The sequence below is a fragment of the Camellia sinensis genome, chromosome 1 (genome assembly GCF_055761805.1).
Source record: "Camellia sinensis isolate YWXY chromosome 1, ASM5576180v1, whole genome shotgun sequence".
Classification (NCBI taxonomy): domain Eukaryota; kingdom Viridiplantae; phylum Streptophyta; class Magnoliopsida; order Ericales; family Theaceae; genus Camellia; species Camellia sinensis.
This window is the reverse complement of record NC_138961.1, coordinates 185250518-185273828: the sequence shown is the minus strand read 5'-3', so window position 1 is coordinate 185273828 and position 23311 is coordinate 185250518. Positions and strand designations below refer to the sequence as shown.

At 39.4% G+C, this 23311-nt stretch overlaps 1 protein-coding gene across 1 annotated transcript; it reads right to left on the bottom strand.

Moving 5' to 3' along the window:
• Positions 1-2481: 2481 nt before the first annotated feature.
• LOC145821420 (uncharacterized) lies at positions 2482-6013 on the bottom strand. The gene is made up of 3 exons (XM_082917935.1): positions 5966-6013; positions 4330-4860; positions 2482-2514 (listed from the first exon to the last, which is right to left on the bottom strand). Exons 1-3 carry the CDS (start codon positions 6011-6013, stop codon positions 2482-2484), a joined length of 612 nt encoding a protein of 203 aa, XP_082774061.1.
• Between the last annotated feature and the right edge of the window lie 17298 nt (positions 6014-23311).

Genomic DNA, 23311 nt, shown 5'->3' with positions numbered 1-23311 from the left:
TCTCAATCAGAGTCCCAACCCAAGCCCAAGGCAAAAAAGGTGAAGCGTGACAAAGCAAAAACTATTGTGACTCAAGTTGACACTGAAGACACCGTGTCGATCTCGAGGTTGACAAAGGTTGAAAAAAATGCCTTCAACGCTAAGAAGCGTCCTGCCGAGGCTGAACTATCCGATGTAGTTCAATCGAAGAAGCCGAGGTCCAAAACTGTCAATAACCTAACTTTTTCAAAGCTGATAAGCCTTGGGCCCTTGTAATCATGATTGGTGATAAGCCAATGAAGGCTGGAGACAGTGCCATCAATAGCATCAAAGTCGGCACTGCTCTCTCCACAATCATGCTCCTTCCAACTAATCTCAATCGTATGGCCAAGATCAATGAATATGAAAATTTTGCTCTGATGATACAGCATTTCGTCTTGGTTAGTTCTCAACACTTGGAACTTTTCGACTTTTCTTTTGGGTTCTTCATACTAATTTGTTTGTTTCTTTCTTTCCAAGATATCCAGCATGCCCATTCTTTTGCCACAAAAGTCGAGACATTCAAAGAAGAGTTGGTCAGCAAGACCAAAGAGGCTGTTGGCTTCTTCGCCTCCCTTAACAACACCGAGGCAAAAATGAAGATGCTACTGAATCAGGCCAAGGCTGCCAAACAAGCTTAGGATCAGGCTGAGGAAAAGGTGGAGGCTGCTAAAGCAGTTACCGATGTACTCAGGGCTAAAGCCAAAGAATCCAAGGCCAAGATTGCCAAAGTTGAGGCGGAGTTGCGAGAGGCCTTGGTAACCAAGGTTACTGAAATCAAGGCAGTTGATAAAAAGGCCTACGCCGAAGGCCAAGCCGACGTGCATGATGCCTACAAGGAGAAAATAAACCAAGCCTACAACCAAGGTTTTTATCTCGACTGGACTGTTGCCCTAAACAAGCTGTCCATTCCAATGGATTCTGATCTTCGTGATATCAACAAACTCCAAGTGCCCTTCCACCGCCTCCAAAAAGATCGATCGGTGAGGCCGAGGAAGAGGAATCCAAATCCGACGACGTCGAAGAAGAGGAGGATACTACTAAGGGGGCCAAGTCCCCAACATTAAATGATCAAGTCCTGGACTTGACTCATGATAAGGAGGAAGACTTGGTTTCCAAGGGAGCATCTCCAAAACAAACCACTTTTGAGGCCGAGGTCCAGGCAGCCGAGAAGAGCTTAGACCAAACCTTACTGGAAATCGATGCCGAGATAGTGGCAGAGAAGGAAGTTATATTTCCAACTGACGCCGACACAACGCTAACAGCCGAGGTTGAGCAATCTGAGACCAGTGTCTATAATTCCAACACTTAGGAATTTTTACTTTGTACTTTTGAATAGTTTTGCAATTTTTGGACAAATCACCTCTTTTGCCAGGCCGAAGTGCCTTTGTTTCTGAACAAGTTTTTCTTAAATGCATGCTTACCTTCTTCTTTTTTTCCTAAGTGTTGAATGCTTTGTTGACTGTTTTCTTTCTATGCATTGTATGCTTTCATACTTAGAATATTTTTGTATGACTGCAAAGTATACCTTAACTGTATAATAACTTCGGGGTAAAGTACCTTGGATACAAACCTTAGTTGTTGTTTCGGCCAACAATTTAAATACCTCGGCTAACACTTAAAAATATTTTGAAATTTTTTACAAATGTTGTTTCTCTAGACTTATTTAGTCAAGTATTGCTCCTTAATTCCACTTACTGTCCTCTATCAAGACTTCGCCCTTTCAATCTTGACAACCGAGTTGGTCACCTCAGGTACTATGTATCTCGGATACATCTTTCATAATTACCTCAGCTAACTCCAACTTGTAAATTTCTCTGAAATTTCAACAAGTGTTAAGCTAACTCTAACTTGTAAATTTAGAAATTTTCAACAAGTCCCAAACTCTTAAACTTTTAAGTTTATTCACCATTCTCCAGCTCTCTGCCTCCTAATGTGAACCTAAGTTCTACTTAAGTTCATATTATGTGTTTATAGCCTTTTGCTGAAGTCAGATTCGAACAAAGACTAGCCGAGGTGTTCAACCTTGGTTTCTCTGTTAATCCGACTAAAGCACACTTAGTTCCATTCGAAGTTTAACTCTTTCGACATGGAAAACCTAGATTAATTCAACTTAGTTTAACTCTATTATATGCAAGTATAATTCAACTCTACCATATAATAAGTCTAAGTTACTCATCATGTTTCATTCAGAAACATCGCTAACTTAGTTCAACTCTATTATATGCAAGTGTAATTCAACTCTGCCATATAACAAGTCTAAGTCATTCGTCATGTTTCATTCAGAAACATTACCAACTTAGTTCAACTTTATTATATGCAAGTATAATTCAACTCTGCCATATGATAAGTCTAAGTTATTCGTCACGTTTCATTTAGAAACATCGACAACTTAGTTCAACTATATTATATACAAGTTTAATTCAACTATGCCATATAATAAGTCTAAGTTATTGTCATGTTTCATTCAGAAACATCGTCATAGGACTGGTCAATCTGTCGTACAAATATCAAAATCATTAAAATCAAACTAACAGTTTATTATAGCTTCAGCTAATAAAATTATGACATAAATTTTTGACAGACAAAAGACTAATGATAAAAAAACTTCATGTTGCAAGTGTCCCAGGGTCTTGGAAACTCTTTGCCATCACTGTTTTCAAGCCGGTATGCCCCATTGCCGGCGACCGAAATGATTCTATAAGGCCCCTCCTAGTTTGGGCTAACTTTTCCCTCCATGGGATCCTTCTTGTTGCCGACAACCTTTCTTAGGACGAGGTCCCCAACCTTAAACTCTTTTGGGTTGACCTTCTTGTTGTAATCCCTAGTAAGTTGTTGCTGGTATGCCCAGAGCCGAATTACTGCTTTCTTTCTTTTCTCTTCCAGTAAGTCCAGATCTCGGGCCAGGAATGCCTCGTTAGTCCTATTCTCTACTCCTTAGGTTCTGATCCTAGGGATATCGACTTCTAGCGGGATAACTACTTTAGTGCCATAAGCCATGGCAAAAGGAGACTCCCAAGTTGATCTTCTCGGCGTAATCCGATATACCCAAAGTACATTGGGCAACTCTTCCACCTACTTTTCTTTTGCTACTTCCAGCCTCTTCTTGATCTCGTCCAAGATAGTTTTATTAGATGCCTCTGCCTGACCATTGCTCTGAGGGAAACTTGGAGTGGAGTAGTAGTTCTTGATTTTTTGCTTTGCACAGAAACTTTTGATTAGCTTACTGTCAAACTGTGTATCATTATCTGCTATTATTTCCCTCGAGATCCCAAACCTGGTGATGATGTTGTTCTATATGAAGTTCTTCAAATCAATGTCTCGAATCTTTGCAAGGGGTTCAGCCTCTACCCACTTCGTGAAGTAATCAGTTGCTGCCAGCAGAAACTTTATTTGCCCAGTTGCTTGGGGCAGTTGTCCAACAAGATCCATACCCCATTAGGCAAACAGCCAATGGCTGGATATTGGGTTTAAATTAACTACTGGTTGATGTATCAAAGGTGCAAACCTCTGACAGTTCTTGCACTTTCTGACGTAGGCTTCAGCATCCTTCTATATGTAGGGCCACCAATACCTCTAAGTAATGGCCATATGAGCAAGTGATTTGCCCCTAACATGGCTTCCATATACCCCTTCGTGTATTTCATACAAGAAGTCTTCAACTTGGGAGGGATGTACACATCTTAAAAGGGGACCAGTAAAAGACTTTATTTGCCTAGTTGCTTGGGGCAGTTGTCCAACAAGATCCATACCCCATTAGGCAAACAGCCAATGGCTGGATATTGGGTTTAAATTAACTACTGGTTGATGTATCAAAGGTGCAAACCTCTGACAGTTCTTGTACTTTCTGACGTAGGCTTCAGCATCCTTCTATATGTAGGGCCACCAATACCTCTGAGTAATGGCCATATGAGCAAGTGATTTGCCCCTAACATGGCTTCCATATACCCCTTCGTGTATTTCATACAAGAAGTCTTCAACTTGGGAGGGATGTACACATCTTAAAAGGGGACCAGTAAAAGACTTTCTATAGAGATGGCCTTCTGCTATTAGGCTAAACCTTGCCGACTTCGGTCTGGTCTTATGCACCTCTTTGCGATCATCCAGCAGCTTGTCGTCCCTAAGAAACATCACTATTGCATCTATCCAACTTGGACCCATCTCCATACATATTGCTTCATACTCTATGATCAGTGGTTCCATACTTGGGCCTAACAAATAATCAAACATTATTGTCCTTGCCTCCCCTAATTTTATTGCACTAGCTAGGTTAGCCAAGGCATCGGCATGATTGTTATCATCTCGGCTAACCTGTTGTAGCCGGCAATCCTGGAACAATACTAGCAGTCTAACAACTTCTTTGACATAGGCCATCATTTTTTCATCTCGAGCTGCGTACTCACCTGTTGCCTGGTTCACAATAAGTTGGGAGTCACTAAAGACTACCACCTCATCAGCTTCCATTGCTACTGCTAACTTTAACCCTGCGATCAGTGTCTCATACTTTGCTTCATTGTTTGAGGCCTTGAACCCCAAACGAATAGACTGCTCTAACATTTGCCCATCTGGCGATACTAACACTACTCCTGCCCCTGCTCCTTGCTGCTTTGAACTTCCATCAATAAACAGGCAAAATGAGTCGCCGATGTAGATGTCGCAGGGCTTTGGTTTCTCTATCTTCTTCTGCTCTTCTGATGTGGGGTTTTTCACTCCTAGCTGGGTTTCTTCTTGTTCTCTTGGACACCTTAAGCCGCGGCTCACCGGAGCCCGACGTGAGACAACACTAGGTGTGAACTCAGCCACAAAGTCGGCCAGAACTTGGCCTTTAATTACAGTTCTGGGCTTAAATTCCAAGTCATATTAGCCTAACACTATTGCCCATCTGGCTACCCTGCCTGTCAAATCTACTTGCTGCAACAGGGACTTTAAAGGATGCTTAGTTAGTACCACAATCTTGTGGGCTTGGAAGTAGTGATTCAGTTTTTTCGAATCCATCACTAGGGCTAGTGTTAATTTTTCCAAGGGTAAGTACCTAGTCTCTGCACTTGCTAAGGTTTTACTCACATAGTATACTGCCATTTGTTCTCCCTTCTCTTCTCTAATTATTACTACACTCACTGCATGCTCTGAAAACGACCAAGTATAAGAATAGTTACTCTCCAGGTACTGGATTTGACAGGATTGGAGTTGTTGTCAGGTACTTTTTCAAGTCGGCCAAGGCAACTTCGCATTCCTCTATCCACAAGAAATCTGTGGCCTTTTTCAACAAACTGAAAAATGGTTTACACTTATCCAAACTTCTTCTTATAAACCTGTTTAGGGCTGCGGCCCTTCTAATCAACATTTGTACTTGTTTTGCCGATGTCGGGCTTTTCAAGTCCAAGATAGCCTTGATTTGATCTGGGTTTGCCTCAATGCCCCTTTTGGTAACCAAATATCCCAGGAACTTACCAAACCCAATGCCAAATGCTCATTTCGAAGCATTGAGTTGGAGCCGATATGTTCTAAGGATATCAAAAACTGTCATTAAGTCGGCCAGGCGATTCTCAGGTTCTTTGGTCTTCACGATCATGTCATCAATGTACATTTCCTCTGTTTTGCCAATCAGATGTCTGAACATCTTGGTCACCAACCTCTGGTAGGTTGCTCCTTTAGTTTTTAACCCGAAATGTATCACTCTATAACAATACAGCCCTTTCTGAGTGATAAATGCAGTCGTCTCCTCATCAGGGGGATACATTGCTATCTGGTGGTATCCCCTATAAGCATCTAGGAAGCTCATCCTTCCATGCCCTGAAGTGGAATCTATTAATTGATCAATCTTGGGTAGTGGGAAACTGTCTTTAAGACAAGCCTTATTCATGCTGGTAAAGTCTACGCAGACCCTCCACTTCCCATTCTTCTTTTTCACAACAACTGTGTTTGACAACCAAGTTGGGTAGTTTACCTCCCGAATGGCTTTGGCCTCCAACAATTTGTCCACTTCCTCCTCCATTGCTTTTATATGAACCAACGTCGACCTCCTTGCTCGCTGAATGACAGGTTTAGCTGACTTGTCTGCATTTAGCCTATGTTAAGTGATCTCGGGATCAATGTCAGGCATCTTGTATGGCGTCCAGGAAAACACCTCTATGTTTGCTCGCAAGAATGACTCCAACTCCCTTTCCTCTTCCTCGGCCAAGCCTGAGCCAAGAAAGAAGAAGCGCTCTTTATCCCTTTGTTGGACTAGAATTTTCTTCAAGGTTTCTTTGCTTTTGTCAGTCGGCTCTTTGCCGAAGTCATCTAGGACCTCCATGTTCTCGTCCTCAATTCTATTGTTTCTGTCTCTCGCACATTGTAGTTGGATTTCATTGCTGCCATGGAGCAATTCTTTACCTGCACCTGATCCCCTCTAACCTCCTCAATTCCATGCTCTGTTGAGAACCGCAGCAGCTGGTGCAGTGTTGATGGAATAGCTCTCATTGCGTGCAACCATGGCCTTCCCAAGATAACATTGTAAGGAGAAGGGGTGTCAATTACTGTGAACTCTGTGCTTACCTTCTTGGTGTTTGCTTGCACCTCCAAATTTATTGCTCCCAGGGGCCATGTCGACATTCCATTGAACCCAACCATTTATTGCTCCCAGCTCCTTGTAACATCGGACATACATGATGTCATAAGAGCTGCCTTGGTCGATCAGAATATGCCTTACCTGGCATTCCCCAATTTTGAAGGTCACTACTAGAGTATCGTTGTATGGATGCTGCACCATGTAAAGGTTTTCCTCAGTAAAGGACACCATTGGCCCTGGTACTCGTTTGTCCTAGGCCTCTTTTGCTGGATTTGACACATATGCTATAAGTGTTTTACCTTCTAGGTCTCTCCTCGTATATCATTCTCATTAACCTTTGAGTGGATCACATTGATCACCTGAGGTTTTGCTTGCTGTGGTTGTGGTAGAGGTGGCGCTGCCAGTGCTTGGAGCAGTCTCGCCTGCTCTTCCCTCGTTCTGGCCTCATCTACTAGGTCCCTTAAGTGACCTTGTCTGACCAGATCTTCCAAATGCCCCTTTAGGGCTCTACAACCCTACGTCAGGTGTCCATCTTCATTATGGTAAGCACAGTGCTTCCCTAGACTTCTCCTCATAAATTCGCCAGGGATCAGCGCTCTGTAATGCGGCTGGTTCCTAATCCTTTCTAGAACTTTATAAATTGGGATCCATAACACAGTGGTGACTACCTGTGCAGCCCTCAGTCCTGTTTCTTGTCTATTAAATCCAGTATTACCTCGGTCTCGCTTCGGCGAGCCGTTTCTCTTTTTCTACATTGGTGCCTTTGCTCCCGGTGTATCCTCTTTGCTCTGGCATATTTCTCGATCCTTGCCATGAGCTCTTCCATACTCTTTGGCAGAGTCTTTGCTAGTGACTTTCAAAGCATGCAGTTATCCTCCAAGCCGTTCTTAAAAGACACGACCACCAACTCCTGGTTACATCCTGGTATTCGGTTGAACACCTCATAATATCTTTTGGCATAAGCCCTATTTCTTTCACCCTCGCCAATTTTCAGAACCATCATGGAGTCTACCCTCAACGGCTGCAATTTGTTTGTAACAAACCTGACCACAAACATCTCAGCCAAGCCTTTCCAACTCTTTACAGTTTTTTTGGGCAACTTGTGAAACTAATCTGATGTGATTTCCCAAAGGATGAGAGGAACACCTTGCAAAACAATGGTTCGTTCCCGGTATACAATGCCATTGAATTCAAATATAAGTTGATGTGAAAGTTTGGATCAGACTTACCATCATATATCTGGAACCTCGGCATATGGAACCTTTTTGGGGCCTCAAACTTATCCAACTCTACTGAGAACGACATTCTCGGCTTAACTTGGGATGTGACCTTGGCATTCTGCCGCTTTCTCTAGAGGTAATCCCTCAAATCCTCCTTAGTCTGGCTAGGAGCTTTACTGTCAACGGATTTCAGCTTTTTTGGTGCGTTGCTCACGGTGTCGTTATGAGTCCTTTTGGACTTCTCTTCATTTACTGTATCGAAACAAAGTTCCTTCCCTTGAACATGTCGATGTTCCTTGACATACGTCCTTTTGGTACGAGGCGTCCTCTAAGACTCTCCTCTCATTGACTCTGCTCACTCAGCGTCTTGTTGTAACAACCCTGACCCATGATTAACGTTAATGTTACGACCCAAACCCGCCCCTATAGGTTTAGCATCGTAACCGGCCAGTAATCCTTGGATTACCAAAGGCCTCTGAACAGATTAACAAAATTAAGGGGCTAGCGGAAGCTAATACATGAATATAGTTGTCCAATGAGTTGTGCTGACTTATATGAACAGAATATTTAAAAACTTTATATACAATAACCGGTAGTCAACATACATTATACCCACACACATTACAGTATTTTAAGTACAACCAACGATATCAAATCAAGTCTTAAATAAACAGAAACCACAGAAATTAAACATAGGACGCTTCAGGAACCTCCACATGAGGCACAATGGTTGGCTGACAATAGAACATAGATCCAGACAAAAACCTTCAGACTCGAACTCCAGAATTGTCTCGACCCGAACCCGCCCCCATGGGTTAAGGACATAACCAGCCAGTAATCATGAGATTACTTACGGCTTCAAACCAAAACAAATGTATTTTAACAAAGTTAATGGGGGCCAAACGGAAGTAGTTCAAAACTTTGTTCATAGAGCTGTGCTTACATGGCACATCCAAACAACCAAACATATATATATTAATAACTCACAACAAAAATACAGCAGCATAAGTTCTGTACAAACAAGATCATCCAAAAACTAAGTCAACCCATGAAAACTATACACAGACATATACAAAGACTTCGCCAACATGACAACATAAAACAAAATGACAAAAAGGCGAAGGCGAGTCTCGTGCGTGAGACATGTGGGCTGACTCTCCAAAAACCCAGTTGCTCTATACAGACTTCACTGGGGCTAGGTCTGGACCTCTCTTGGCTCACCTACAAACACATGAATGAGCGTGAGCGAAAGCCCAGTGAATAATATCAAATAAAGTAAATACATTGGAACATTATACATCAGACGGCCTCAGGCCCAATTCATTTATGTCAAACTGGCCTTTGGCCTTTTCAAACTCAAACTGGACCTTAGGCCTTTCAAACTTTCATATCAAACTGGCCTTTAGGCCTTTCAAACTTTCATATCAAACTGGTTTTTAGGCCTTTCAAACTTTCATATCAAACTTTGTCCACATTCAAATTATTGAACTTTACAAGACTTACATAGAAGTAAGCAATTGGAGAATAACATATTTCAAATATTACTCACAGTGATCGGCTTGTGGATTTGCCCTGGAGCTTGACCCTACATATCACATAACACATATGGGTCACAATTAATTCAATCCGTTCTTTGATTCACATATTCCTCTTTAGGCTTCATTCTTATCTCTTTAATTCAATTACAATGCTCAATGTATGCCTAAGAGTGTTTAGAAGTGAAAGGGAACAGAAAACAGAACACAGAATGCATAAACAAAATTTTAGAAAACAGGGTCCCCGCTCGAGCGTGGACTTCTCCGCTCGAGCGTACCCCTGAGGCTTGCAAAAGTACTGGATAGGTGAAATTTACGCTCGAGCGTTCATTATAGCGCTCGAGCGGAAGGCCTCCTTACATGGCTCCCCGCTCGAGCGTGAACTTCCACGCTCGAGCAGACATCATGGTCTGCAGAAAATACTTGGAGCACGAAATTCACGCTTGAGCGGCAGTTTCCCCGCTCGAGCAGACATCAAATTTCTGGGTTTTCCAGATTGTGTTCTTGAGCTCCAATTCGATTTTCTACCCAACCTTTCTTGCATATAACAGCTCAAACTCCAAATATACTTGTGCTAACATGCTATAAACACCAAATTACAACATTTAGAAGCTTAATTTCATAAATCAAACACATGCATGGCTCATTTTCCACTAAATTCTTTATCAACATAATAATTTCATGCATTTAACACTTACACCTTTTTGAATGGCACATGCATGTGGCTTATTACTCTCATTCTCAACTTAGATGATACAAATGGTGATCATAACATGAGTTTTAACCAAAACTCTACATTAATCATGTATTTCAAGCTCAAACATGCAAATTTAAAACAATTTCTTACATGCATGCACATATTGGCCCTCAATTCAACAAAACCAAATCGATTACATCATGCTCAAACAAATTCATGTTCTTGACCATTATTCCAATTTGCATTCACAAAATTACAACTTAATATTCATGAATCCACTTACCTAGAGGCTCAATTCTTCACAAATTATGGTCAAATTTAGAGTTGATCTTCAAATTATCAAGCTTCAAAATCAAACTCACAATCTCCTTCTCTCTCTCTCTCTAGCCGGCCTCTTCCTCTCTCCTTAGAGTTGAAATCAGCCCAAAATGTAACAAAGGAGAAGAATTGAGGGTGTAGTGCCTCTCCAACAAAACCCACTAATTCCAATATAATATTACTAAAGTAATTGGGCACTAATTTAACAATTTAATCAACTTAATCTGGTCCGAATCAATTTTTCAATTAAACTTCACTGCAAGCTATAAAAATTATGTCAATCACAATGGCGCAATCAATTTCGAGTTCTGCGGCCGATAAGGCCTTCAATTTAATTTCCAAAGCAGATAGTCAAACAGATATTCCTACGGTGAATAGATAGAAATTCAAAACCACATATTTTCACATAATGGCACACAAAATCATTTTAAACACATAATCATACTCATATTAAGGACCAATTATCATATTACGGAACAGGGATATCACAAGAATGCTCACCTATACATATATATATACAAACAGCGAGCTAAAGCCCAGTGAATAACATTAAAGTAAAAGGGGTTAGTAAATGAAATCCGAATATATCATAAGCAAAAAATAGACCAGAGCATAATCATTATCATATCAGAACATAATAATGGTACATCTCATAGAACACATCACAGAACGTCTTCCGACTAGAGTAATCGGTTCCAGATACCGATTAAACACATATCACCACAATGAAGTGGCTAACAAGATCTCGTAAACTTGTATGACATGGACCCGCATTTTCATGCCGTTCCCCATAACTTGGGACTATCTATGGATGCCATAATAAATTTCAAACTTGGAATATTCGTTCACGAAAACAGATATCATTTCAGAAATCAGAACTTACCATATTTCATTTGGAACGTAATTCATATGAACGTATCTTTACAATAACGTTACTCACAGTGGTTCCAGTAAGCGGTCAATCAATCCTCGAGTCTTGACCTACAATCACAAAATACATAACACAAGGATGCCTTATCATTACACATTCATGTGGCCAACACGGCTTAGCTTACATTATGTTGGTTCTTGTTCTTATTTAATACATTGCTCAAAACACACTCTTGAATCTCATAACTAAGTACATTATTTCCTTAGTGTGTTTCTAATCTATCACCTCATTATTATGGCTTAATTAAGGCTTAGGAATGCCTAAGATGTAATGAGGATGCCAAAACATGCCTCGGAACACTTAGTCAAAATTTCAGAAAATAAGGTCCACGCTCGAGCGTATATTTCCTCGCTCGAGCGGACATGCAAAATGTAAATGGTCGCTCGAGCGCACATTCCTTCGCTCGAGCGATCTGTAAAAGACATGAAACTTCTGGGAGCTTGCAATTCACGCTCGAGCGGACTTTTGGTTACTCGAGCGGAGTGCACGCACTCAGATTGGTCGCTCGAGCGTGAACTCCCACGCTCGAGCGTAGATGCAAATTCTGGAATTCCATATTGCACCTTCAAGCTCAAAACTCGAATTCCAACCTTCAAAACACATCTCTTGGGCCCCAAAACTTGAGATAACATAGTACACTTGTAAAACATGAAGAATTTAGGATCATTTCATAAAATCATGGCCCAAGGGTTTGTTAAAAACTCACAATTTCAACTTAAAACATGATGAATGTTCATGAACACAACATGCATGAATTTTTCTTGTATCAAACTTCTCAAAACATGATCAAACAACACAAAACAACTTGAAACTTGATGATTTTCCCAAATAAAGATGAATTTCAAACATGTAAGAGAAGATTTATGGAAATCATGCTCAATTGTAAGAAAATATACATGCATGCATGAATTGCCACTCAAATCTTCCTTCTAAGCTCAATGCACACCCTAAACACATAATCTTGAAGAAATTTCATGTTAAATGACTTAGTCACACAATCTAGAGGTTGTAATCTTACCTAGAGTCTTGAATTACTCTTGTTCTAGCACAATCTTTGACCAATTCAAGCTATAGGCTTCAATTTCTCCTTAATCTCTTCTTATCTCTCTCTAGAATTGCACTCTCTCTCTCTCTCTCTCTCTAAAATGAATTCTCACATTTTTCCACTCAAGGGAGATGAAAGAAATGAGCTCAAATGAGCTTATATCTCAAATATAAAGCTATGATGCTAAAATACACTAATTAGAACATAAGGCTTGCCAAACGCGACTTAACGAATCAGACTAAATCAATTTTTAATAAAACTTGCCATATGGTTCTAAAAATTTCAAATATCATATTGGTGTAGTCAATTTCGGTTTTGGATGCCGATAAGGCTTTCAATTTACATATTAAAGTGGAATTCCAAACAGATATTTCTATAAGTAACAGATAGAAAGCCAAATATCATGCAAATCACATAATAAACCCATAATTTATTTTATTCGCTTAATTAACATCCTTAATTACCGGTTAGTGGCTAATTATGGATCGGGGTTATTACAGTTAATCTATGATTTCATGTGCCTAATAAGTTATTAAGATCAGATTTTGGATTAATGACATATGCATTGCATCATATTGTGTTCATATCTGTTTGACGTAGAAAGATCTGTTCATGTTCTAGTTTCGATTCGCGAATCAAAGGCCTTATCGGCATCTGATTCTGAAATTGATTTGATTTATGTGTTATTTGGAATTTTTAGAACCTTATGGTGGGTTTAATTAAAATTCAATTTGGAACGAGTAAATTAGATTAAGTTAATGTCCACTTAATTAACTACACTTTTATCCAAGCCTATTTAAGGCACCAATTGAGCTCCCACTCATCTCTTTTCCTTCATCTCAATACATTTTGAGCCTATTCAAGTAAGAAAATGTGAGAGAGGGAGAGTTGGGAGAAATTGAGCTCAAACAAAGGATTTGCTAGGAAATGTTGTGAGATTGAAGAGAATTTGGGAGTTTCAACTTTAACCTTTGTGAATTCAAGTCTCTAGGTAAGGAATCAAACTCTTAGTTGTGTAATTGAGTTAGATTTTACAAGACTTCAAGTGAATTAGATGAATTCATGTAGGAATTGAATTAGAATTGAAGATAATTGAACTATACCATGCATGCATGTCCATTTCTTCACAAAATGAGCATGATTTCAAAGAATTCTTTCATGCATGTGTTCATCTCACCTATGTTTTGAGAATTTATCATGTTTTTTTTATCAATTTGCCTAATTTGATCATGTTTTGAGAGGTTTGAATTCAAGGGAATTCATGCATGTTATGTTCATGAAACATTCATAAAGTCTAAGTTGAATTTGTGAACAATTGGCATGCTTTTGGGCCTTGATTTCATGAAATGATCTTTAAATCATGATGTTTTGTGAGTTTTTAAATGTTTTCCAGAATTTTGGCCCAAGAGGATGAGTTTTGAAGTGTTTAGTTTGAGTTTGAAGCTTGGAGATCAAATATGGAAATTCCAGAATTTGCATCTACGCTCGAGCGTAGGAATTCACGCTCGAGCGAGCACTCTGACTGCGTGCACTTCTGCTCGAGCGACCTGAGGCCCACTCAAGCGTGAAATGCATGTAACTAGAAGTTCATATGTTTTACAGCACGCTCGAGCGACAAAAGTCACGCTCGAGCGAGGGTCTAAGTCTCACACTCAAGCGGAGACTGAGCTCAAGCGGAGACTGAGCGTCCGTCGAGCGTGAAAAGTAAGTAACCAGTACTTTTTCAAAATTTACAGTACGCTCGAGCAAAGAAAATCACGCTCGAGCGAAACCTTCACATTTTGCATGTCCGTTCGAGCGAGGAAAGCCACGTTCAAGCGTGGACCTTGTTTTCAGCAAGTTTTGAAAAATATTTTCGAGTGCATTGTTGCATCCTCATTCCATCCTAGGCGTTCCAAGGCCATGATTAAGACACTATAATGAGAATAAAGGTTAGAAACACACTTAGGACAAGAAAATGTGTTATGTGCAATTTGAGCGTGTTTCAATGTATGTCTCTGTCATGTTATGTAGGTCACACGCTGTGAGTTAAGTGAGTTACGTACTCTACTTGTTTACTTGGAGCCATCTGTTAACTGTGAGTAATAACTCTGTAAAGTTATGTTTAATTACAAGTATTTTATGATCAATATGATATGATCTGGTTTCTGAAATGCTATTTTATGAATTGCGAATGAATGTCCATTTTTCTAAAATGTATTTGTGGCATCCTTAGTTCATGTGGCCCTCGCTCGAGGGTAACAATGCCGCGACCAATATGCACGTGGCCCTCGCCCAAGGGTAACAATATTGTGGCTTATATTCACGTGGCCCTTGCCCTATGGTAACAATATTGAGGCCTATATTTACGTGGCCCTTGCCTGGGGGTAACAATACCATGATTACTCGCGCGCAAGATATGAACCTTTATGGTCATCGGTACCGACTATACATGTGGGTCTCAAGACCAAGTTGATATGATAGCTAATGGGTGTACCACATATGATCTTATGCAAAATCTGAATATGAATATGAGCATGTATCTGAATCCAATTCTGATTTGAAATCTGAATATGCATAAGACTCTGTTTCCGATAAGAATATGTTTTTGATATAAACTCTGATTTCTAACTCTGTGATGGACATCGTCCATTAAAACCCCTTTACCTTGTTATTATTCATTGGGCTTCTGCTCACTATTTATTTATATGTATGTAGGTGAGCAGGCGCGTGACCAGGCCTAAGTTGATGCATGGCGAGTTTTGGTGTTAGCTAGCCATCATGCCTCCCGTGGAGGTTCCCTTTTGAGTTCTGCTCAAGTTTTTATGTCCTTGGGACTGTTGTACTTTCTAAATGCTTATGTCTGGTCTGAACACGTTTGAAAGTTTTATATAAGTGGCTTGGTTAATGTAAGACTAATGTATTTTTGACGCCACATTTGTATATATATATATATAAGTTGTTTTGAAAATTTCCTGTCCCATGCATATCTGCACAGCTCTATGGACTATGTATGTTTAGTATATTTGTTTCCGCAGCCCCTGTTTATATATTAGTCTGTTCAGAGGACTTTGGTAATCCCAGGGATTTTTGGCCGGTTACGATGCTAAACCTATAGGGGCAGATTTGGGTCATGACACCCGTGAAGGCCGATGTGAGCGTTCCTTCACCTTGTCATGCTGAGGGACTGATGGGATTACTTTTTACCCCATTTCTAGGCATCGTTCTTGGCCGCTGGAATCAGCGTGTCCTTCAATGGAAATAGTGGTTGCATGACGTTGTTCTGCACCATGGAGTTGACAACCGATTGTGGGTCTGCCAACTTGTTTGTCACTCCCTTCATCTTGCCGTCTCTCATCAAGCATCTGTCTTTCCATACTTGGAGGTCACTTTCGTTGTAGTACTTGTCTCGGCCTGCTTCCTTCGGTGGGTCTCCCTCTTAGCCGACGTCCTTCTCCCCAGGATTTTGATGTTGTGGTCCTTCATTAGGGTTTTCCTCCTCCATGTTAGGATCAGCATGTTTACCACTTCCACTAAGGATGTCATCCCCAATATTCTCTTTCTGTCCGTCGTTGGTCATCTATGCTCCTTATGTTCCCAAAGACAACGCCAAATTGTGGGTGTCGAATTTTGACCACACAACCAAACAGGGAACTCAGTTGGAGAGCACCAGCAGAATAGATTAAGCCCAAACAACCTATCACAAAAAGATAAGAATTCGACAGTGGTTCATCCACCCGGGGGCACTCTGACACTCAAGTCAGTAATCAAATATTTCTCCAAGATAGCAAATTGTGCTTATACTCACCAAAAAGAACTTTCCTCAGACCCACGAGGGTGCCTTGCTTTTATAACCAGCACTGACCTAATCCTTGTAGAGGCCTAACTTCAATGGACTCAGGCTCAATACTCATCTTGGACTTTCAGCTAGATAAGGATAAACTTCCTAAGAGCTTTATCTTTATCCAGACTAAGACCCTCCCTTGTTCTAGGACTTTTATCCCTTATCTGCTCATCTCGGATTTCGATATCTCCGCAGATAATCTCGGTCTAGCCGAGATCACCTCGGCGCCAAGAGCAGGCCACGTGGCACCTCGGTTGACACTCCGGCGTCACCTTGGCCACGTGCTGTCACTTACAAAATATGTCCCCACAAGATGTAATTAAAATTTTAATGAGTTTTGGGCCAAAGTAAAAATAAGGTAAGTGGGAAGTGTGGTATGCCATGTGGTAAACTACATGGTGTGATGAATAGTGGTGTATAGTGAAAGTTTTATCACCTATAAATAAGTGAGTTTGCATGGTAATAAAGGTATAGAAAAATTGTGTTTTACTTGAGTGATCTCTTATTATGGCTTTTCTTTCGTTATTTTCTTTAGTTTTATAACACGTTATTAGTACGAGATTGTAGCCAGCTGAGAAGATAAAGTTACTAGATAGTTGTACTAAGTATAAAGAAATTCTAAGGCTCATTTTATATTTCGTTAATATATTTACGTGATAATAAATATATTGTTTTTGTTAAATTTAGTAGTTGTTTGGATGTGCTATATAAGTGCACTTTTTGACTTTTTGGTTAAAAAAGTAGAGAAAAAAAATGTATGTTTAGAGTAACTTTTTGACTTTTTACAAAAAGATGTGTAATAAAATATTGTAATAAAATCAAAATGACCATTTTACCCTTTTGACTTTTTGACTATTTGGGTAGTTGAATTCAAAGGACAAAATAATAATTTTGCCCTAGTGGCTTTCCCCACAAGCTACCTGTAGACACCCCATTTTTGATCGTCTTCAAGACTTGGACGTCATCGCTTGAATACTCGATGATTATCCACGCTTGTGTTCGTTTTGAAAGCTCGAAGTTCTTGGCGGAGTGTCTTGCCTGTGAGCCTTTGAAACTTGTCTGTTTTGTGCTTGGTTGTGGACTAAATGCTTGCTTCTTTGCTCCTGAAGGAGAGGGTGGCTTGCCGGCCATCCCTATAATCCATCGGCCAGGGTTTATTCCCATCGGCCATCAGTGGTGGCTGGTCGGCTACACTGATGGCCGGTCGGCCTCATTGATGGCCGATCGGCCATTAATGATGGTCGACCGCCATTTTTCTCCTTTTTCAGATATTTTATGTGCCAGCTGTTGGTTACTGAAGCCATCCTCCATACACGTGTATGGAGGGATGGAAACAAGCTTTACGCTTGTATTTCTATATAAGGGGAGGTCTCTCCCCCATTTTGGGGGTTCAGAAATTTTGTGAGCAAAAAATCTGTCTCTTTCTAGAACTCTCTCTCTCTCTCTCTCCCCCTTATTTTAGGGTTGAAAGTGAGTTTTCTCTACATATTTTCATATAACCCCTTAACCAAATTAGACTACCTTGTTACTGAGGTGCTTGGAGGTCTTATTTGGGCTATTAAAGTTGATTTTTGGCTCAGGAAGTTGCTGTTTTGCTACTGTGCTTCAAGGGTAAAGCTTTACCCTCTTTATAGCTTTATTTAGTTGCTTGTTTGGCCAACTTTGCATGCTGTTTTTGGCTTAGTTTTCAACTACAAAAACCTTTGTTTTTAAGGTCTAAAAGTGGTGGTTTAAGACACTTTTGGAGTTAAGGGTGGTCCACCCTCTTTTGTAGCTTGTTTGCTAAGCTTTGTGCCATCTTTTAAAGCTTTTAAAACAATCCTTTTTTGGCCTTTTAACATTTCAGTGGTAGAAAGTTGGTTTTGAGGTCCCAAATAGGAGGGGGTGGCCTCCCCTCCTTGTGTTTTGTTTGCATGTGTTGATGGCCTAATAAGTGTGCTTCTATTTCTACCTTTTTGAAGCTTAGTTCAAGCATGTTTTAGGCTCTATTTTGACCTGATTTAACTCTATTTTTGGCTGGTTGGGTCACCTCTTGTTTGCCTCTTGCACTTGTAGTGCAATCTTGCTTACTAGCTTAACATACTTGATGATTTAGCCTATCATCCTAGCTTGTGTTAGCTCTATCTCAGCATGTTTTTGCTCATATTTTAGCATGCTTTAACTCTATTTTGAGTGGTCTTGGTCATATATGCTTTGCCTTTCATGGCTATAATGTAAGTGGCCTTTACTAGCTTTGTGTTTTAGGCCCTCTATCATGCTTTATGTGTGATGTTTGCATGATGTAGCATCATTTGGCATGTGATTTCAGAGCATATACCTCTGTCACTCTCTCACATATATCACTCTTTAATTACTTTTGAGAGTTGTGCGTTATGCCTTGCTTACAAGCCAACATGCGAGCATGTTTTTCTTGCTTTTTGTGCCCAAGTTTCAACATGATTAGGCCACTATTTTGGCATGATGTAGCTCTATTTTTAGTTGGTTTGATCATTTGAGCATTGTATTACATGCCTCTAATGTTGTGTCATTCACCAATTTCAATGCTTTTGGTTATTGGAACATGTTGTGCATATGTTGATCACATGATTTAGTGTCTTGAGCATGCCATTTCAGCACTGAAAATCTGTCACCTCCCTCCATTTTTCACTTCTTAATTCGTTTTTGAAAGTGGTCTTAAGCCCCTTGTTGGCTTGAGCATGAATTTAAGGCATTCATGTCTAATGGTTTTAATCCTCTCTTGAGGGTTTCTACTAACTAACAACAAGAGACCTCTTTCATGCTCAAGGCATTTGTGGCTTAGACCATCTTTCTAATTAGAGGACTTTCACATTGGACTTAACCGGTTAAAGAACTAATTGGTAAGCTAAAATGTGTAAACAAGAATTGAACCAAGTAAAACTTGTGCAAGATAAGCATTTGTGTTGCATTGCATGTGTTTGGATCGGACGTTAATCCAAACATAAGAAATGTGGGACGTTTCATACTCAAAGTGATGAAACATGTGTCACATTTCTTGGTCGCCAACACCCTTGATCATGCATGATAGGGTGGAGGCATTTTGTGTATTGTGTGTGCATTCACTAAGCTTGTACAAGCTTGGTTTTTTTAGGCCATTATGCATTGAGATGCTTGGTTGGTGGCTTGAGAGCCGAGCGCCACTCTCCTTTAAGCTTGAGACATGATGAGGAGAGTGGCAGCACACACATTTCCTTGCAAATACATTGTCTTGGCTCTGTTGTTCTCTATTGAAGCAAAAACAACATTTTGGGAAAGGAGGTAGCCAACTGGCCACATGCAGTAGCCAACCGGCCACTTGCATTAGCTGACCAGCCAGTTGGAGTGGCCGGCAGCCACTTTTGGTGGCCGACTGGCCACCAGTCCATTTTTGGTGCAAAAATGTTTCTGTTTTGAGGCAAAAGTAGTCTGGAGTTGGTACAATATTCAGAAAATAGAGGCGAGCGCAACCAGAGATAATTGACGACAAGGTGATGAATTTTCGGGAGGACGCGACCGAGCATGCATGTCTCCCTCGCCCACGAGGCCACTTTATCGCTTTATTAGCTAGTTGTAGCTGATTAATACATGCGTTGTAATTAATTAGTTCAATTTGTTTTGTAATATTTTAGTTAGCTTAGAATAGTTAGTTGATTTATTTCAATTATGTTGTAATAATTAATTAGCTAGAATAGTTAATTAATTTCATTTTGTAATAAATAGCTTAGCTTAGCATAGCTAGTTAGCTTATTTATTCGGACCCTTCTTTGCGAGGGGGCAATGTTGTAATAAGTGTGTGCGTGTGTGTGCATGTATTCTAACCCCACGTCTTTCTCCCTTTTATTTATTCGTTTTCAGTGGTTAGATTAGGCATGTTTTGATTAGCATACCTTATGCTTGCATGTTTGCATTATTCATTTGTATTGCATGCACCGGGCTCGGCGCATCATTCAAACTACATCGTATTTCAATACCTATTTGAATACGTGTATCAAAGTGTTGCATTCATATGCTATCTTAGATAGCCGAGCCTATTTAGTTGCATTTTTGCATGTGTTGTATTAGGCATTGTTAACATAGTTAGGAGTCATGCATTTTTCTAACTAGCTTTTATTTTGGCTTGGAGTACGCTGTAAGTCTTTATGCTTTAGCATACTTACATGAGTGTGACTGTTGCCATGATAGCATGTTTTCCATGAGGCTATGTGCTTAATTGCTAAACTGCATGAATGCCTGTGGATGAAGGCTTCATTGCTTGAATTGGAACAATTCATCGAATGTGAGTTTTAAGCCCACTTTGCAAAGTGGCAAAATCATATTTTAAGCCCATTTGAGGGTGACAAATCCGCGATTTAGCCCACTTGAGGATGGCACTTTCAAACCATTTTCGAAAAACAAACATGAGTTTTTTTGTTCTAATTCTTGCGATTTTAGTCTATACTTGTATGCTGTGCGCATCACATAGTAAGTTAGCTAATAAACCGGAATAAGAACACACGTGTTTATAAAATAGCATATCATGCTTAGTAGAGGCCGATCCTTTAATCGGGCGAGCGGGGGTGTTCATGTCATGACCTTCCCCTCTCGCACCTAAATTCCCGAGCCGAAGCAACTTTGGTGATGACGGACATGTGGCCTTTGGCACAAGTCAGGGTTTCCTAAATTTCTCAAAAATAAAATATTTAGGTGACGACTCTGTAATCTGGCAAAGTAGTCTAGTTTTGGCATTATTTGATTTAAAATTTGATTTTCCAAAATGATTTGCCGGATTGGACTTTTTGGTGTTTATCAGTCTCACATTGCACTTTGTGAGATTAGATTCAGAACTGTGACAGGAGTCCGAACTGTAGGAGACCAATTCGCGCCTCTCCGAAAGGGGGGCGCACGAAGAAAGTCGAGTCTACACTACCCTTGAATAGTATAGACTTTTTAGTTTTTTTAGTAACTTTTTGACTTTTTTAGTTTATCCCAAACAAGGCCTAATCATGTCAAATCTTTCAAAATTAGCTCTTGACATTTCTGGAAAAAATTATTTATCTTGGATTCTTAATGTTGAAATCCACCTTGAGGCAATGAATCTTGGAGATACCATAAAATATGAAAATGAAGCATCTCTGCAGGATCACACAAATGCAATGATATTCATTCACCTTCATCTCCAAGAAGAATTAAAAAATGAGTATCCCATGGTAAAAGATCCACTAATTCTATGAAATAATTTGAAGGAGAGATAAGAGCACCAGAAGATCGTAAGAGTCCATTATGATTGATTGCACCTAAGGTTGCAAGATTATAAGTCAGTTAGTAAGTACAATTCTGCTTTATTTAAAATAATCTCTCGATTAAAATTATGTGGAGAAAAATTACTGAAGAAGATATGCTTGAAAAACATTATCCATATTTCATGTTGATAATGTACTCCTGCAGCAGCAATATGGAGAGCATCATTTTTCAAAGTACTTTGAACTGATTTTATGCCTTCTTGTGGCTGAACAAACTTATCAATTATTATTAAAAAATCATCTATCCCGTCCAACTGGCTCTGCCCCATTCCCTAAAGTGAATGAGGTTGCATTTCATGGTCATGGACGAGGGAAAGGTCATGGTTTTAGACGTGGTTGAGATAGAAATAATTATTGAATCCGTAGAGGATATGTTCAGAAAAATAACATGACATTTCACCAAAAGTGGAATAATTCTAAAACATAACAAGAAAATGAAAAGAGTTACAGAATAAATCTCCCAAGAATCATGAAAATGTTTGTTACTGATGTGACATGACATGGCATTGGGCGCGTACATGTTGTACGCCTAAACATTTAGTAGATCTCTATCAAGCCTTAATAAAAGAAAAAAGAAAAGGAATTGAGATGCATTTCACAGATCATTATGAACCTATTGATATTAATCATCTTGATGTTTTTGATTTCTTTGAAGATTTTGAAGGAAAAATTGATCATTTAATTGGTGATGTAAATGTTCACACTAATTAACTTGATTTTCTAGATATTATATTTTTGAGTTATGCTTTGTATTGTCCTGTTTTACGATTTTGAAATTTGTGTTTTTCTGTTTTGGAGTGTTCATTTTCGTGTTTTAATTAGGCCTTTAGAGTTTGTATTTTTGAGTTTGACAGTTTGTATCTTTTCTATTTTGAGCATAATGAATTTCAATTTTTTATAGGCATGGTTATCATTGATGGATTGACTAACTCCAAAATAATTGGTGATGATATTTGTCTAGTGCAATCACACACGCAATCTTACGTGATGCAAAATATTTTATATAATTAGTCATGGAAAAAGCTAATGTCAATACAATTTCAGATTCTACAAACCTAATTAAGGGCTCCAGAAGAGCCAATATCATGTTGTCAAATGGAACAAAAATTTGTATTGGTGAAGCTTTGTATTCTACCAGATTCAGAAGAAATCTGTTAAGTTTTAAAGATATACGTAAAGGTCAGAAAGAGTATTTATTGATCACTTCAACTAATTCTAGTCAGAAGCTAGTATTAGAAAAACTTCCTACATTTTCATCTAGATTATATTATACGGAAATAAAAATAATTGAGTCACATATTGTCATGCACCAGAAGTGCTCTGACCTAAAAACGTTTATGCTATGGCATAACTGACTCGGGCATCCGGGATTTATAATGATGCGTCGAATAATTAAAAATTCACATGGACATCTATTAAAAAACCAGAAGATTGTTTTACCAAGTGTTTATCCATATTCTTCCTATTCACAAGGGAAATTAATTTTCAGGCCATCACCCACAAAAGTAATTGTTGAATCTCCATCATTTTTGCAAAAAATTCAAGGACCCATATACCCTTCTTGTGGACCATTTCGTTATTTTATGGTTTCAATCAAATGGTTACATGTTTGTTCACTTTCTACACATAATATTGCATTTGCTAGATTCCTTGCGCAAATAATTATATTGCGAGCACATTTTCCAGACCATCCTATCAAGACAATTCGTCTTGATAGTGCTAGTGAATTTACATCCCGAGCATTTGATAACTATTGCATGTCCATTGGCATTGATATTGAACACCCTGTTGTAAACACTCATACCCAAAATGATTTAGCTATATCTTTCATTAAGAAACTTCAGTTGATTGCTCGACCTTTGGTTATGAAAAGCATATTACCTGTTTAAACATGGGCT